This window comes from Octopus sinensis, linkage group LG6 (genome assembly GCF_006345805.1).
Source record: "Octopus sinensis linkage group LG6, ASM634580v1, whole genome shotgun sequence".
Lineage (NCBI taxonomy): Eukaryota > Metazoa > Mollusca > Cephalopoda > Octopoda > Octopodidae > Octopus > Octopus sinensis.
Genome location: NC_043002.1, coordinates 35,443,776 through 35,463,411, shown reverse-complemented (window position 1 = coordinate 35,463,411; position 19,636 = coordinate 35,443,776). Strand labels below are relative to the sequence as shown.

Sequence of the window (19,636 nt, the reverse complement as noted above, 5' to 3'; positions counted from 1 at the left end):
TACACTCATGGAGTGGTTGGCGTTAGGAAGGGCATCCAGCTGTAGAAACATTGCCAGATCAGACTGGGACTGGTGCAGCCTTCTGGCTTCCAAGACCCCAGTTGCACCGTCCAACCCATGCCAGCATGGAAAGCGGACGCTAAACGATGATGATGATGATGATGATATATATATATACTCAAAATAAGTAACAAGGATATCCAGAGGTAATGCAGTACGATAGTTTCATGCGACTCCATTTAATTGAACAATGTAAACATCACATCAATTTAAAATGTAGAGCAATCTTCAGCTGCACTAAAAAACATAGAATTTAATCAAATTTGAAGGACATATTAGTATAATTTTATCCAAAATCTCCAAGAGGATAAGGAGATAGACAAAGAACATGTTTTACCAACAACATCATAGTTGTAACTGAAATTTTCTCAAAAAAAGACACTGCTTTTCGCTGATTATTTCTATTATTCCGATTTAATGGGGGTGGGGGTCGGTTTTAATTTTATAGACTAGTTTATCAAATCTGAGTGAAGACAGAGGGTAGTATCAGTTTGGGGTGGGGTAAAGAAGATAGACAATTTAAGTGGCATAGTCATAAATCAAAATTTATTAGAAGCAAAACCATTTGGTTCAGTAAGAAGATACTTCAAACAAGAGGTTGTTTGCTATTAAGCAGACCAATGCTAATGGGATAGGGGAAGCCTTATCATGTAGTATTACATCTACCTACTATAAAACAATGCTGCTATATATATATATATATATATATATATATATATATATATATATATATATACACACACAGATAAAGCTGCCTGCATTGTATTGCCAACTTAATATGTACCTGGAAAGATGTTTCATTACTACTGTCAATGTCCAAGTCATCCACTGATTTTGATTCAGGGATTGCAATCTCTCCTAGGCCAGTGTATCCTGTCTGCATTTTATTCAGCTTTGTGTGCTGGTAGTGCAAGGCTTAGAATTTTCCATAGTTAAACTGTATATCATTATCCTCAGCCAACTTGTATATTGCATCCAACTACTATTGCAGGTGTGCAATATCTCCAGGGTTCTGTATCTTCTGAGAGACTTTTGAACTGTCTGCATAGCTAACAAGGGTGACTATCTGAGCAACTAAGGGCATGTCTGATATGGCCACTATGAATAGCAGTGGCCCTAAGACAGTGTCCTGTGGAACACTATGTTTCTTTAAAGGTAGTTCCATTGGCCATCACTGCCTGACTTCTGTCTTTTAAAAAAAGACATGTAGTAACTCTTCAAGTTTTCCAACATTATCAAAGGGTATTGCAAAGTCAAGGTATAACATGACTATATTTGAGTTGTTGAGTAGCTACTTTAACACCCAGTCATAGTAAGAGCTTTGTCAGGTGTGTGAGATCAGCGACATAGGCCTATAAATTTTTAGCATCTGCTCTGCTTCCTCCTTTATGGATAGGATATATTAGTCCCTTTTTCAATTTGCCTGGGAGCTTACCACTTGCAAGGAAGCTCCGAAAAAGAAGCTGCAGTGATTTCATAAGGGCTCCTTTGCATGATTTGAGAAGGAATGCCGGGAATCCATCAGGGCCAGCAGCTGAGTTTTCATCTACCTCATTTATGGCCAGTATTACATCTACTTTGATGCCAATGTAATCAATTATTACTGGTAACAGGCATAGTGGCAAAGAACTCCTTTTTTTTGTTCACTTACCTGTGTCCTGAAGGGATAATGAAAACACTTTTGAACTGTTTGTTCAGTATTTCACTTATCATCATTGTGTTTACAGTGTGGGAGCCATTTTTTTGGCAAAGCTTCAGGATTCGACTTAATATTTTTTGTAACCTAAGCCTCTTTAACTGCTCTCTCTTGATTTATATGTACATATGTGTGTGAATATATGTGAATATATATGCATATATGTGTGTGTGTGTGTGTGCAAATATATATGTGTGTATATACATCTAATATCATCATCATCGTTTAACGTCCGTTTTCCATGCTAGCATGGGTTGGACGGTTCGACTGGGGTCTGGAAAGCCAGGAGGCTGCAGCTCCAGTCTGATCTGGCAGTGTTTCTACAGCTGGATGCCCTTCCTAACGCCAACCACTCCGTTAGTGTAGTGGGTGCTTTTTACATGCCACCGGCACAGGTGCCAGGTGAGGCTGGCAACAGCCATGATTGGTTGGTACTTTTTACATGCCATCGGCACGGAAGCCAATCAAAGCAGCGCTGGCAACGGCCACATTCGGATGGTGCTTTTTACGTGCCACCGGCACTGGTATCACAACTACAATTTCCATTGATTTTTTGATCGATTTCAATTTCAATGCCTGAACAGGTCTTATATATATATATATATATAATATATATATATATATATATATATATGTATGTATGTATTAGATAGAATATATGTGTGTCTCTCTATCTATTTATCTAATATATATATATATAATATATATATAATATATATATATATATATATTATATATATAAACAATTGCACCATGGAAAGTGTTTATAAGCCACAAAATATTTTCGTTACTTTGAGACCGTGACCTGTTCACCATTATCTGCGAACATAGTGAATATATGTATGAATGTATGTATGTATGTATGTATGTATGTATGTGTGTATGTGTGTATGTGTGTATGTATGTATGTATGTATGTATGTATGTATGTATTCTTTTTATTCTTTTACTCTTTTAATTGTTTCAGTCATTTGACTGCAGCTATGCTGGAGCACTACCTTTAGTTGAGCAAATCGACCCCAGAACTTATTCTCTGTAAGCCCAGTACTTATTCTATCGGTCTCTTTTGCTGAACTGCTAAGTTATGGGGACATAAACATACCAGCATCGGTTGTCAAGTGATACTGGGGAGGACAAACACAGGCACACAAACGTATACACAAACATACAGATGTGTATATATACATATATACGACAGGCTTCTTTCAGTTTCCATCTACCAAATCCACTCACAAGGCTTTCATTGGCCCGAGGCTATAGTAGAAAACACTTGCCCAAAGTGTCCCGCGGTGGGACTGAATCCAGAACCATGTGGTTGGTAAGCAAGCTACTTATCAAATATCTATATATTTATTATATCTTATATAATATCTCTTCTATTCTAATATTGCTGGTTGCTACATTTGATTTGTTTTTTTTATATGTATAGTTACATCTACATATTACATAAAGCTATAATGAATGGGCTGTGGAGATATAATTTATCATGTATGCATGAGTGCACACATGCATAAGTATGTAATTGTGTGAAAATATATGTGGGTGTGTATGTGTAACTATATATATAAGTGGTCTGATCAATAAGTATCTGGATTGTTGCCATAGTAACAAAGCTAAAGCACACTGAGTGAAAGCCGCTTGGCACAGATTGACCTTCAACTCTGCTGTGCATGCACACTAAGTTTTAATGTTCCAGCTCACTTCTGCTATTGACAGCAGTGCTTGGAAGGAAGGTGTGTAGCATGTGATCATCGCATTGACCATGACAGAGAAAGTCGAGCAGAGAATCTGCATCAAATTTTGTCAAAAGCTTGGCAATACCTGCTCAGAGGACTATGCAAAGTTTTCAAAAAGTTTTCAGTGTTCTTGACACAATCAAAGCGATCTTATGTAACTGAAACTCAAGTGTCATTTTGGTCAGCTGAAAGCAGTTTTAGCACAAACTTGGCAGACATGCATCTGATACCGAAATCTGTGAAAACAGTCTGGACTCAACCTTAACTAATCTGCACCTCCTCTGATAACTTATGGATGGCGATTTGACACTTTTCCCTCTCAGCTGCACGCACATCTACAATGTTTTTCTCAGTTCTGCTGGCTACGGTTCTCCCAGAGCATTCATCAATATCAACAATTTTTGGCCATGTTGGAAATGTCTAAACCACTTGTATAGCTCATACCCTTCTCTCCTTACACTTTCTACAACTTTGCATTGGCCTCTGAGCAGGTATCGCCATAACAACTTCCACTGTCATGGTCAGTGTGACAATCACATGCTACACACCTTCCTTCCAATCCCTGCTGTAAACGGCGGAATTTACCTACAGCATTAAACCTAGTGTGCATGCACAGCAGAGTTCAAAGTCAATTTTTGCTGAGCAGTTTCACTCTGCGGGGTTTATTATGACAACAACTGTTCAGATACTTATTCATCAGACCATATATATATATATATATGTATGTGTGTGTATGTGTACATATGGATATACATACACACCCACATATATTTTCACACAAGCATATACTTCTGTATGCATGCATTCATGCGTACATATTAAATTGTATATATTGATAGACAAATATCTTTAGTTCAATTGCTCAAAACTATAAGGAGGGACTAATGAGGTTTTTGCATCAATACAAATCTTCAAACGATGTTAACAGTAGTATAAATGATAATTGGTTTCTTATTGTACTATCATACAACCATCTGCAGCAGTTTGTTAACTTAGAACCTGAATTAGACACAGCTAATGCTTTTGGTCATGGAAACTTATTATGGTCTACTGATTGTACTGGATACACCCAGTCATTACCACTAATATGTGCATGTGTATGTGTGTATAAATATATATATATATATATATATATATATATATATATATATATATATATATATATATATATATATATATATATATATACACACATATATATTTCTGTATGTGTGTGTGTATACATCATCATTCTAAGTTATACATCTTATTCTAATATTGCTGGTTGCTACATTTAATTTGATCTTTTTATATGTATAGTTATCTCTACATATTACATAAAGCTATAGTGAGTGGGCTGTAGAGATATAATTTACCATGTTTGCATGAGTGCACACATGCATAAATATGTGTGTGTGTGTGTGTGTGTGTGTATGGTCTGGATACTTATTAATCAGACCTCATATTGTCGGTAGAACATAAATCTGAAAAAGAAGCACACCCTTATTTATAGAGCAGTATATAATATAAAAGTTAGAATAGGCTGGTTTATGACATTACCTCACGTCCATAAAGCACTTAGCTTCATGTCATATCATCTGATCCCAAAATCTGTTGGCTTAAGACCACTCTAGCAAGTGGCCTCTCTAGAATATGGAGGAGGAAATGACCTTGCTACTCAATGTCAACGACAGGAGATTGTTTTCCTCTGGCTATCAATTACCAGTGACCCTGTTATCCTGTGGGTTCCAATAGGCCAGTAAGAATTTCCTGAAATGCAAGCATGATCCAAAAACCCCTGTTCTGGAGTTAAGGATGTTTTGCAGGTTGAGGGAGTCCTTTAGAATCCTTACCCATTCCACAATGCATAGTTTACAACACTTGGTCTTGTTTATGCAGGGGCCTGGATTTTCAAGGGTTCTCCATGATATTGTATATGGAATCCCATCGTCTTTCAGCTGCCATACATAGCTGGCTGATGACATAATGCATCTCCTTTCTGATATCCTGAAGGAGGATCTGTGGTTGGAGAGAAGTTGTTTGAACGTGTTCCTGGAGCAGCCAATGTACCTCTGTGGCTAGGTGTTGGCATTAATGTTGGCATTGCTGCTACTTCTGTTGTTGGTACTGGCATCGTTGGAGGTGGCCAAGGTGTTAGTGCCATTACCATTGATGTTGGTAATGCTGGTGTTTTTGTTACTGTCATCGTTGTTAATAGAGGTGCTGTCACTGCTGTTATAGATATCACTGGCGCTGACCTTGCAACTATTTCCATTAGGGATACTGCCATTGCTGACGTTTATGTTGTTATTGTTGTTATCAGTGGCTCTGTTTGTATCTCTGCTGCTGCTATTAATGGTACTACCATCCCTGTTACTGTAGTAGCCATTGCAGGAGCTGCTAATGATGCTGCTGCTATTAGAGTCGGCCAGTACCTCAGCTTCATAGATGACTCCCTTGGTTTTGCAGTGGCCCCTCACTGTGCATCTGTTGTGGTCCCTGCATGAGCATTCTGCCTCTGCTCAAGGTCTAGGGATGCTAACTAGAATGCTCTTAATATTGGGGGTGCAGTTAAAGAGATCCTAAGGTTGTGCCTGATGAAGGAGTCTAGTTGTTCATGGGAGAGCGAGGTTGCACGATACAGTCATCAATATAATGACTGTATAGTCCAGGAGTGGGGCCAGTGAATTTTGAAAATGTTTGTGCCTCAACGTAGCCAACAAACAGGTTTGCATAATTGGGGCCCGTTCTCGTTCCCATGGCCCCTCTCAAGAACTGTTGGTAAAACTCCCCCAAGACCGAGAATGTAATCAGGCAAAGAGTGAAGAGTTATATTCTTATGAAACTTTATTCGCTTACATATGTTTCAAAAGGCTTAAATAATGTTATAGAGACAAAGACCAACTTTTGAGCTCTGATGAGAAAAGTTTGGTTAATTGATTAATTTGTCAATTATGTTTACAAACCATTGTATAATGTGGATACTGTATCCAAGCCTTTTGAAAGCCTTATGTAAGCAAATAAAGTTACATATGAATATAACTCTTGATTCTTTGTTTGGTTATTGTTATACTCTGTGAATACTATACAAACCCATCAGTTGCTAAGTAACTTATAGTTTATACAAGTTACAAGATTTCTAACCCATATAGATTACTACACCATTCAACAGTCATTTTGTTACTCAGGTTCATAGATTGCTGAGTTATTTACCTGCATTTCTTCAGGACCTCTTTTCTTTCACTGTGTGCACACAACTTTCTTGTAACAGCTTCCAACTTCCGTTTTTTCTCACAGATCTCATTCTCCTTTCCTCTCTTTTCCCCATCCTTTTCTCTATCCACTTATCTTTTACACTCTCACATGCATAGCTTACACACACCTACACATAGACATACAACATACATAGCTGCTGCACATACACATACATGCGTGGAAGTGCTTACATATAATCATGGCATAGACAAAAGAGCTCTCTTACAACAATCCCTAATGCACAAACATGTTATACATAAACTAACATATACATTCTGTACATGTTTATATAAGAAGATATATAATTATATACACTCTACATACACAAGTACCACACACGCACGCGCGCACACACACACACACACACACAGAAGCCTATTATGCACGCCTTTGTCTTCAAAAACCACATTTTCTATTTCCAACTTCTGGTCAGTTTTTTTTTAGGCACATCATGACACATGCTTTTCCTGATGATACCAGTTCTTTCCTCCATTTCTTCATCCCTAGGCTTTCTTCCTCTATCTGACAAAGAGTCATGCTCAAAACATCATATTTTCATTCCCAATTCTTCCATCAAAAGCTTTTACTGAGTGTCTGCCTAATATGTTCACTGGGTGCAACCAATTAACCTTTGCTGTTTATCCTGTTTTTCTGTTTGTTCTTGAATATATATATATATAAATGTGTATGTATGTATGTATATATTTATAAGCAATTAATCTATGTCCAGTCATAAAGTGACTAATGGTTTCACATTCATAAAGGGCCTAGCACATGGATAGTTTGTCAGACTCTAAAGCTGAAGACTATACAATACATTGACTATATATATATATATATAGTTCATTAAAAAAAAAAACGAGAAAAAGACAAGAAAAAACAACAACACAGCATTAATAAGATGCTCAGAGAAGGAAAGAATATTTGTTTTACGTGTCAAGCATAGCTCTTCTTCGGAAACAGAAGACATAGGAAAAGTCCAAAAGAAAAGGATGGAGGAAAAAATTGCCAACAGTTCACATATAGTTACATTTTTGAAATGACCGCACATAGATGGACAAAGAGAAAGTGCTTTCTGAGACAGGAGAGTGTGAAGAATGGCTGGTACCATATATATATATGATGGACTCTCCCATTGTTAGATGATGTATGAGGGTTCAACAATTTCTCACCGAACAACTACACAGATAATTTGTTTATAGTGATCAAATGTTTGCGTAGACATAAGCTCACTCCCTCCATCAGATCGACATTACCTATACAGGTGCAATGGGTGCCACATGTCGGTTGTCGAAATCATCACAGAGCAACATGAAATGAAGTGCTTTGCGCAAGAACACAATGCAACACCCAGTCTGGGAATCAAACCCACGATCTTGCAGTCATGAGTGCAACACATTCACCACTAAGCCATGTGCCTTCACACACACACACACACACACCACACACACACACACATACATAGATACATATAGATAGATAGATAGATAGATAGATAGATAGATGGACAGACAGAAGACATATATACATCTATCTATCTATCCACTCAGTCGAAGTCAACTCTCGGTTACTCGTTAGATCAGTGTCCTCCAGTCAGTTCTATCCTGGGCCGCTTCTTTCAGATTGGCTATGTCCATTCTGGTATGTATGGGTATATTTATATACACATACATACATATGATATATATCCAATGTTCACTGCTGATTGCAGTTCTAGTCGTTCCTTTGCGACAGGCCCTTTAAGTTCAGTCTGAACTTAAAAGGGCCTATCGCAAAGGAACAATTGGTGCCGTAATCAATGGTGAATATTAGATTTGTGTTATATGTGTTGGCAAAAGCAGGATACGTGAATCATATGAAGTCACATGAAAATCGTAATGCCCAGACATCATCTGTCCCTTTGCCATATGTCAAAAAACTTGTAAGACAATATCTGAACTTAAAAGACATATGCTAGTTCACAAAAACATTCCTTCAGAATCAGATTCCAAAGGGCAAAGATATAGAAGAAGCTTGAATAACATCTGTCACTTGTGTTTTAAACCCTGTCAGTCAGAATCTGGCCTTAAATGTCATCTAAGGGCACATGAACAGAGTGATTGTGCTGTGTGATGGGTGTGGTGTGTGTGTTGATGGGACAGCTATCATCTGCCAAGATGAAGCAATCGTCAATCAATATATATATATATATGTATATACATATATATATTATATATGTATGTATGTGTGTGTATATATATATATATATATATACACATATATATCATATCGGGCGATATGATATGCTTGAGAAGACCTGTTGAATCAAGTAAAACCTAAATCATAGCTGTGGCCAGTGTCTCTTGACTGGCTCCCATGCTGGTGGCATGTAAAAAGCACCATCCGAACGTGGCCAATGCCTCCTGTGCCAGTGGCACATAAAAAGCACTACCCAAATGTGATTGATGCCTGGGCCCCCTGACTGGCTCCCATTCTAGTGGCACGTAAAATGCATCATCCGAATGTGGCCTGACTGGCTCCCATGCTGGTGGTATGTAAAAAGCATCATCAAAGTGTGGCTGATGCCAGTACCCGCTGACTGGCTCCCAAGCCAATGGCACGTAAAAAGCATTATCTGAATGTGATCGATGCCAAGCCTGCCTGACTGGCTCTTGTGCCAGTGGCATGTAAAAAGAACCCACTACAGTCTCGAAGGGATTGGCATTAGGAAGAGCATCCAGCTGTAGAAACATTGGCAGATCAGATTGGAGCCTGGTGCAGCCGCTGGCTCTCCAGACCTTAGTCAGACCATCCAACCCATGCTAGCATGGAAAACAGACGTTAAACAATGACGATAATGATGATGATGATATATATATATACATATATTTATACCAGTTGAAGTATAGTTCATTAAAAAAAACATCCATTTTTCTGAAAGTTATGATGAAATAGTTGGTGACAGGGCATGTGTAAGTATGCTGTAACTTGAATAAGCTGAAATTCATGTTCAAATGATTAAGAAATGAGCTTATGGAATTTTTTTCATGACTAAATTAACATAATTCCAAATATTTAATATTATTACAAGTAGTAGTCCTTAGTTTAGATCTCTGATGTATTCTATTTAGCAGATTGGTGCTTCCCATCTTGGCTTTGCTTCCTCATAACTTATTGCAAAATATATATTTTTTTCAATGAAACTTTGTAGAGATACATATTAAAAGGTTTAGATTACAATTATAGCCCAGAAGACCACCAGCAAGAAGAAGGGTCTGGAGACTTAAAGATCCTGGAAATGGACAAAGATTTAGAGATATATTACTTGAAGCCTTTGATGAAATAGAAGGGGATAAAGCTTCACATGTTGTAGAAGACAACTGGAGGTTCCTACAGGACAACCTGCTAAGGGCCACCAACCAGATCTGTGGATGGTGCAAAGTACCCTCTCGACCCAAAATGACGTGGTGGTGGAACAATGTTGTTGACAGGGCTATTAGACAAAAGAAACAGGCTTGGAAGGTCTGGAAGAACGGTGGTAGCAGGGAAGTGTATCAGACCACCAGAAGGGAAGCTAGGAGGCAGGTTTATTTAGCCAGAGGGGAAGCAGATAACTGTGCTGGTATGGTCATGTGGTGAGAATGATGAGGATAGCTGTGTGAAAAAGTGCCACACCCTAGCAGTTGAGGGAACCTGTGGAAGAGGTAGACCCAGGAAGACCTGGGATGAAGTGGTGGAGCACAGTCTTTGAACATTAGGCCTCACCAAGGAAATGACTAGTGACTGAGACTTTTGGAAATATGCTGTGCTTGAGAAGACCCGGCAAGCCAAATGAGACCATAACCTGTGGCCTATGCCAGGAGTGTAACCAGCCCGCTTATGCATACCTTTTCCTTCTTTGGTCACTAAACTATGCTTGCGAAGACCTGTTGAGGCAAGTGAAATCAAAATCAAAATCAATTCGATGACTGGCATCCACGCTAGCGGGGTGCAAAGAGCACCACACGAGTGTGATCGTTGACAGAGCGGCTAACCGGCTTCTGTGCCAGTGGCACATAAAGGGCACCATTCGCGTGGGATCATTACCAGCATCGTCTTACTGGCACTTGTGCCCGTGATAGTAGGGTGCTAAGAGCGCCATCCGAACGTGATCATTGCCAGAGCGGCTAACTAGCTTCCATGCCAGTGACACGTAAAAGGCACCATTCGAGTGTGATCGTTACCAGCATCACCTTACTGGCACCTGTGCCGGTGGCATGTATAAAAAGATTTGAGTGAGGTCGTTGCCAGTACCGGCTGACTGGCCCCCATGCCAGTAGCACATAAAAAGCACCCACTACACTCTTGGAGTGGTTGGCATTAGGAAGGGCATCCAGCTGTAGAAACTCTGCCAGATCAAGATTGGTGCCTGGTGCAGCCATCTGGTTCGCTAGCCCTCAGTCAAAATCGTCTAACCCATGCTAGCATGGAAAGCGGATGTTAAACAATGATGATGATGATGATGATGCATGTGTATGTGTGTGTGTATATATATATAATATATATATATATATATATATATATGTATATATATATATATATTATATATATATATATATATACATATATATATATATATACACACATAAATATGCATGTGTGTGTGTGAATATATATATATATAATATATATATAATATATATATACATATACATGCATGTGTGTATATATATATATATATACACACAACAGGCTTCTTTCAGTTTCTGTCTACCAAATTCACTCACAAGGCTTTGATCAGCCCAAGGCTATAGTAGAAGACACTTGCCTAAGGTGCCATGCAGTGGGATTGGACCCGGAACTGTGTGGCTGGTAAGCAAGCTACTTACCACAAGGCCACTCCTATATATATATACTAGCAGTATCGCCCGGCGTTGCTCGGGTTGTAAGGGAAATAACTATATAAGCATTTTTAGAGAGTTATAGCCAAAAAATAGCAAAAAAATGCATTAAAAATTGAAAAAAAATTAAGGTAAATTTTTCTTTAAATCGTTGACACATCGTAGATATTTTTAGAGAGTTACTTCCCTTATATAAAAGCGAAAAAAATGCATTAAAATGGAAAAATATGATGGTAATTTTTTTTAAAATCGTAGACGCGCGCTAATACCCAGAAGGGCTCGTTTGTTATTCTGGGTAACTTTCTGTAAAATTATTAAAATTTTGTTCAAACATCGCTATAGAAAATGGGTTATTAGCTAATATTCAATTGGGTATACAACAAAATTTTACAATAGAATTTGTTATTCTGGGTAACTTTCTGATACCCATAATAATATTTATGGCAAAATAGGCCTTAATTTCATTTAAGGTTGTGGGAAATAACAAACTATCCTTTCTTTCGGTTTGTTTACGTTTAGCGTAATGATTTCAAATAGGCTCATTCGAAAAAGTAAATAGAAATAGTCTAAGGCTTTACTCTTCTGGGAAAGTCTGTGGCTTGGTCCAGTTTCTTCAGAAAACTCACCGAAAGAAACAGTTTTTAAATTTTCACTCCATTCAGGTACCAATTCGTTTTCTTTATCGCTGTCGGATTCACTGTTTTCACTTTAATAGCTGCAAACTTGCAAAGACAAAGGAGGAGAAGGGTGATAGCGTCAGTGAAACAATTCGCTCCCTTTGTGTGTGTGTGCGTTTGCGTGTGGTGTAAACCAGACTAAGAAAAGCATTTGACACACACACCAGAATGTGAGTTTTCTGTAAATTTTGCTTAATTGGAGTTTAAATTTTAAAAACTGGACCTGGCATGACGCGATGCATTGTACTCTTAAAAATGCTAGGTAAATTGTAATTGAAGAAATCCTATATTGTAGATTTGTATAACTCCCAAAGGGAGGCAGATAAAATCTGCCTTTTATAATAAGAGATATATATATATATATATATATATATATATATATATGTAAATTCACTTTGAATTTAACTAATTTTGGATCCCCTTGTAAAAGTTGTGGTAACATGTATTTTCAGAAATTCCATTGATATTTTCAATATCTTTGCCTAGGCAATCCCTGGCAAAGGGTAACAGAAGTTATTACATCCGTCTTTGAAAAGAAAGTGAGTCAGACTTGAGTAAGAGGACACTGGAAGTATATATATTATAGTGTGAAGGAGTGATAAAGTGGAAAATGTATGTGAGTGGGTAGAGACTAGTCTGTGTAGTGAGGGTATGTTTGACATAAGGATTGAGGGGGTATGTGTATAAACACACACACAAAAACATACACATGATGACATATATATATATATATATAAGTAAAGGGATGAGAAAGGAATAACTAATTGTTTTATGAACCAATTAACGCTTTACCAAATACACACACATACAATAACACATTTATATACGTGCTCATGTACCAGTAAATACACATATGCAGAGGTATGTGTCCATACATATACACACAGGCATGAATACATGCATGCATACATACATACATATATACATACATACATACATACATACATACATACATACATACATACATACATACATACATACATACATACATATCTTGATGAACATATACAGATGCACGGATACAAACATGTATGTGTGCATACATATATCCATACACACATACACACACACACACACACACACACACACACTCTCTCTCTCTCTCTCTCACACACACACACACACACACACACACACACTCTCTCTCTCTCTCTCTCACACACACACACATACACACACACACACGTAGTCATATATATATATAGAAGGATAGGGAAAATTAAGTGAGTAAGGAAGGAAAGTTTAGTGATAAGGAATGAGGAATATCATATGTATAAATGCCAATTAGCCTCGTATTTTTGACCATGGGTGTGGACTAGGATTGTTAGATAGCCAGAAGAGGAGGAGTTGCTAAAGGGTGATAAGGAGGGTTTTAAAAGATAATGAAGTTCTCAGATGATAGCTCTTGCAATAGTGTATGTTATAAGGTAAGTAGTGGTGGGAGATTGAAGGTTCATGAAGTTGTAATGGTGTTAGCTTTTGAAGCAAATAATAAAAAAATAATATTAAATCTTGAAATATTAGTGAAAAGTGTAATGTTTATTGGGAATAAATAAACCAAAAATAAAATTATTACTAGGTTCGTGGGTGTATCATATTTTCTGTAGGTATTCTGTTGTTATTTCTAACAGTGACAAAGAGTTCAGTCTGTTGTTTGACATAGCATTCCAGACTGTTTTCCTCATTGACAACACAGGGCTTGTATCCTATGAGGTCTCTTTCTTCCTGGTATCTAGGCACATACAATCTGTCGATGTCATTTTTAGAGTGCAGTTCCTTGTTCGTTGTCATCACTTTCCTGGTTTTTCTATCCATTTCCTCAAGCTCGTTCATTGTTCACCTAACAGCACCTGCACCATATTGTATTAAAGAAACATCCCTGGTCTTGTTCTTTCCATTGAGTCTACTCTTCATAATTTGGTTTTCCTAAAACTTTCTTTCATCTTGCTCTCCTTGATTTTGTCATACTCCAAAATACCCAATACTTATATCCATCAATCTCAATATCCTTGACTCTCTTGCTGTTGGGCACTTCTACACCATCAGATGACACTACTTTGCCTTTTTTTTTTATGATAAGTGTACCATACTTTTTAATCCCAAACTCCATCTTGATATCCTTACTGAATATCTGTAGCGTTGAAACCAGACCATTTATTTCATGCTCACTCTTACTGAAGATCTTTAAGTCATCTATATATAACAGGTGATTTAAACTTTTCTCCATTTTTCAAGATGTATTCCAATGTTACTTTCTATAATATCTGCATGACGGGTATCATACAAATCACAAACAGCAATGGCAACAGACTACCTCCCTGAAATATGCCTCCGCTGATGATAACCCTCACTAAAAATTTTCCACATGATGTTAACTCTATAGTCCAATTCTCCATTGATCTCTTGATAAAATTTAAAATGTTATCAGGTACCTGTAACAACTCAAAACTGTCTAAAATCTAGGAACAATCCACACCATATCCAGATTAGTATGTCTTTTCTTGCAGTTGCTCAACAACATTCTGTCTATCTGAGGTTAATCCTTTGTCTCTCAGCTTTTCCTCCTACATTCCTTCCATTCCACTGGCAGTTTGTTATTCATTTCTATGAAGCTATACACATAATTAGATATTATTCCTGTCATTTACTTCCACAGGGCTAGTTGAGGGTATGAGCAACAATGGCCTAGGATTGATTCTGAGTATCGATGAGAGCAGTCTGAGTGGTCTCTTCAGGAGGACTTCATGTCAAAGATTATGGACAATTTTCAAAAATCTTTGGCATGGCAGTGCTACAGTCATTGCCTATTCAAGACAAGCTTTTCAGGCATGGAAGTGCCAAAAGCTGAACCTGTCTGAGATGTTTGCAGTGGGATGAAACCATCCTGCATGCAATCATTCATTAGTTACTGTCTCATGTAAGACAACTCCAGCTGTCCGCCAAGTGTATAGAGAAGATTAACATGCCACCTTCTTTTAGCAACCACTAGGTTTTGACAAAAGAGGCTGTGTGATGGATTCATTTGAAAGGTTTGAAGACAAACACTTTCCTATCTGGCCAAGCTGTCATCAGTTTCTTCAAATATCATTTGAAGAGGAAGGTGAAGGTAGAAAGGGTGGTACTATCATCTAGTGTGTTTATCAAAAGGTGGATGAGAGTAACAAGACTAGTGAGATTGAATAGATCTGCTCTGACTATGCTTTTCTAAGTTGGAGGAAAGAAACTGGAAGATGACACTTCCCATGCCTTGGGAATGGTAGAGTAATCTAGGTCTTTTGCATGGAGTTTATCCCGAATTACTCTAAGTATACTGCCGTGGCATTGAGTATTCCATTTATTTATACAGACTAATTTCCCTGTCTCTCCCACACACTATGATATATTCTTCCAAGGCCTTCCAACTCAAATCTGATTCACTTTTTATTAAAAGCTGGAACTAGTAATTTCCATTATCCTTTGCCAGGGATTCTCCTTGAAACTTTACCTATGTAACTGCTAACTGACATTATCTTTTACCTTGGCTTTGTCAACTCATCCATCATTGAAATACACATATATCTTTCACCTTGAATATTTTTATTATATTTTCTTATTTCTCAGTTGCTAGTCTTCAGTTGGCTCAAGGCTATTGTAGTAAGAGACAGATCAATTGAAATGGGAGGATCAGAGAGAGCCAAATAAAGTGAAAGGACATAGGAGCAAAAGGAGATTAAACAGACTTATACGCAAAGCCAAAGAAGCAGGAGAGAAAGAGGATGTAAGGAAAGTAAGCAAGGGACTATGAGGAATGCTAGGAATATTTAAAAAAAAAAGAAAATTTTAGAGAAGAGAAAGAAAAGCAGACTAACGTAGTGGGTCAAGATAAAATATAAAGAGAGGTTGAAAATATGGAAATAGGACAGTAAATATGTGTGTTAACTGGAAGAATTACTTATACTGCAGTATAGTATATAGAATATATATAGTGAATACATTTACTGTATACACAACAATGACAGAGCAGTAGATATACATGGACTTATGCAAAAATATATAATACTTTACTAACAAAAACAAATCCAAAATAATCAAAATATGACAGTAAATTAGTAGAACTGCTTGTATGCTAATTGTGAACTGTATTATGCAGAATGTATGTGAAAACAACACATGATATTATAATCATACTGTAAACACATAGCTGATGCTAGATGTTAGTAATAATGCCCAAGCTTTGAGCCTTTAGCTCAACACTGGTAGCCATTCCTCTGACCACCTCCTTGTGGTGTTCTCTAACATTTTGATCCTAATGGGATATACATACACACAAAAAGACAACTAATCTTCAACCTAGACACATCTGTCCACATGGCCTTAATATACATCTCAATTTCCCTGATTCTGCCTTCCATCCTCATATCCTTCATTGTTTTAACATTTTCTGTTGACATTTGGCCTTTACAACATCAGCTTGGAGCATATTATCATGTCAATGTGTGTGTGTGTGTGGTGTGTGTGTGTGTGTGCGTGCGCATGTGTGTGGGTTATTTGTAACATTTTTTTACCATGCCAGCATTCTCTTTGGAGTTTAATCATGTCCTGTGTCAGTTTTACTTGAGAAGTAGTATAGTGTGGGCATGCATAATTAAATACTTTTCAAGCAACACAGATATGCAGATGATTGCTAAGTAAATTTGACGTCAATCTCTATTGTGTCTGTATTATATTATGGTCATGCACTTCAAAAGATTATCATCTGAAATGTTTTAAACACCAGGACGATTACCACTTTGACCTCATTATGCAACTGAGCAAAAGCTACTTGACTAAGTATTTTGATAGGGGTGAACACTTTTCAGACAGAGTGGTGGAGATCCAATGTGAATAGTCCTAGTGTAGGTAGAAATTCCATTTGATATACCCAGTGCAAGCTATGAACACATAAGAGGTGCAGTGGAATCATAGGGAGGTTAATAGAGAAAGTAGTCTCTGTGTGTGTAGAAGATGTGCAAGTATAATAAATACTAAGAATGTGCAGGAAATATATTTCCTCAAATGTCCAAGAAGATCCTTAGAGGTAGCATGAGGGTGGGCTGAAAAGTTCATAGGCTGAATATGAAGGATGCTAGAACTGTGAAATTCTGCATGCATTAATTTCAACTCTTCTTATTAATAACTGTATTGTTTCTTTCCAGGTAAACTGACATATGACTGTTCAAAGAAGACTTCAAAAATAACTAGTAATGACTTCTCTTGAAAATTGACAAAATTTGGCATCATGGTGTTATCAAGTACCTGCAGAAAATGGATTTAGCCCCCAAGGACATTCATATTGACATGGATGCTACATTAGGGGATGATGCTCTAGCTTTATCAACAGTGCAAAAGTGGGTAGCTGAATTTGAGAAGGGAAGGATGAGCCTTGATGACGCCTAGGTCTGGACGTCCTGCAACAGCCATCAGCAGAGAAAACATTGATTATGTTCACCACATGGTGATGAATGATAGGTGATTGACTATAAATCAAATAGCCAATGCTATTAGCATGTCCCATGAGAGAGTTGAGAATATTGTACACAATGACCATGACCTGATGAAGGTTTCTGCTCAGTGGGTGCCACATCTGATAACTGATCAAAAGTACACAAGGCTGATCACATCACAGGGAAACTGGCATTGTCTGAGGCAGATCCAGCTGGTTTCCTTGCAAGATGAGTGTTGGGTTCATCACTTTGAGCCAGAGACAAAGAGACAATCCATGTAACATAAACACCTTCCTCATCTGCTCCAAAGAAGGCTAAGGTTGTTTCATTTGCAGGAAAGGTGATGGTCTCAGTTTTTTGAGATGCAAAAGGCATTGTGTTTATTGGCTATATTTGAAAGAGCCACACTATCAGTGTCAGTGTACATGTACAACAAAGTGTAAATGTTTTGAAAGAAAAATTGAGCAGAAGAGGCATCAGTTGGCAGACTGGTAGAAACTTTTGATAAGGAACCGAAAGATTAGCCACAGTTTGGAAGGCAAGATAATTAGCAGGCTGTGAAACACAGAGTTATCTTTGACATTTCACATCTGGTCTTGCAGGAGTTGCAATACTGAGTAAAAACCACCCTGTGTTATAGATTTTCCTTAAGTACTGTAGGCTATAATCGTTATCTAAACTACTATAGTGAAGTTATAACTGAACCACTTGGAGGACTTAAAGCTATGAGTTTTGATTGTATGGGATGTGGAAAGATATGCTTAAGAGGATTATTTCACTTACCTACTTAGCTGTTTTTGATAGTTTAGGGATGAAGCACATGTGCTGCCAGGGATAGCATGGAACTGGCAAAGTTACATTCTGCTGGCTTGAAGTAGCATAAGGTCTAGGAAGTAGATATCATGTAGTACATAGATATTTGGTGAATATACATGAGCCAATTGTTGGACAATGTGATAGATGCAGAGTGATTTGCTTGATAAAAACTAGATTTGGAGATGTGAAAGTGGATGTTTGGTGTGTGTGTTAGTCAGAGATACATGTAGGAATGAGACTAGTTGATACAGATGGTTTAGGGTTGAAATATTCAAATTCTCTTCTGGCATCATGTCAGTGTAGTTATGGGAGAGCTAAGAATAGTAGGATGATGATTTCAGAGAGGGGTGAAGTGAGATATTTAGTTTTGCTGCAGGAAGAGGATGTGATTGAAGAGTTGTTGAAGTTCAAGGAGCCATATAGAAAGTCGAAATGGGAGATTTTGTTGCTGATACCCAGGTGAGAAGTGAATGACAGAAAAATGGAATGTATATATTTTAATTTAAAAGGTAGAGTCTGCACATAACTACATAAATTTTAACTGTGAACTGAGAAGGCAAAGTTTAAGGAGATTGGAGTAAAAATGTTTGTGCAATAGGGAATATACGATAAAATAAAGTGACAAGAAGAGGAAAATTATGTTGAGGTGAGTTTAGATAGGAGCTAGTAGCTTTAGTGTAGCAGAGTATTATAGAAGTAGACATAAAATACATAAAATAAAAGTAAGCCTAGTAGTCAAAAAATTCCTATATGTAATTGTTTCTTTTTTTAATGAATTGTGTTTTTTTTTTATTACAGATGAACACTGGAATGGTCCTTATCCAGCTGTAAATCAAAGTAAACTGTGAAATTTAAGAATCTTCTTTATGTCAATATTCTTTTAAAAGAAAAAAATGAGAGCAATCAATTGATATGTAATTTCAGACAGACACCTACTTCACCTACCAAATCTGAATATTTGTGTAGGTCATATCTTATGACATTTTGTTAAACAGATGGCAAAAAAAATTAGATTTTTATAAAACTTTACTTTTTATTATGTTTATGTATTTGTCTTGGGTCACAGGATCTGTGACAAAAGAACTTTGACAAAAGAA

The 19,636-nt window shown here is 37.3% G+C and overlaps 1 protein-coding gene across 2 annotated transcripts in view; it reads left to right on the top strand.

The window, feature by feature from the left end:
- LOC115213158 (glutathione S-transferase kappa 1) overlaps positions 1-19,420 on the top strand; it is a 61,065-nt gene extending 41,645 nt beyond the window's left edge. For both annotated transcript variants that reach the window (XM_029782095.2, XM_029782093.2), the window contains one exon: positions 19,338-19,420. In XM_029782095.2, the coding sequence (XP_029637955.1) occupies positions 19,338-19,370 (33 nt within the window). In that variant the 3' untranslated portion in view covers positions 19,371-19,420. The remainder of the gene's footprint in view (positions 1-19,337) is intronic.
- Positions 19,421-19,636: the final 216 nt, after the last annotated feature.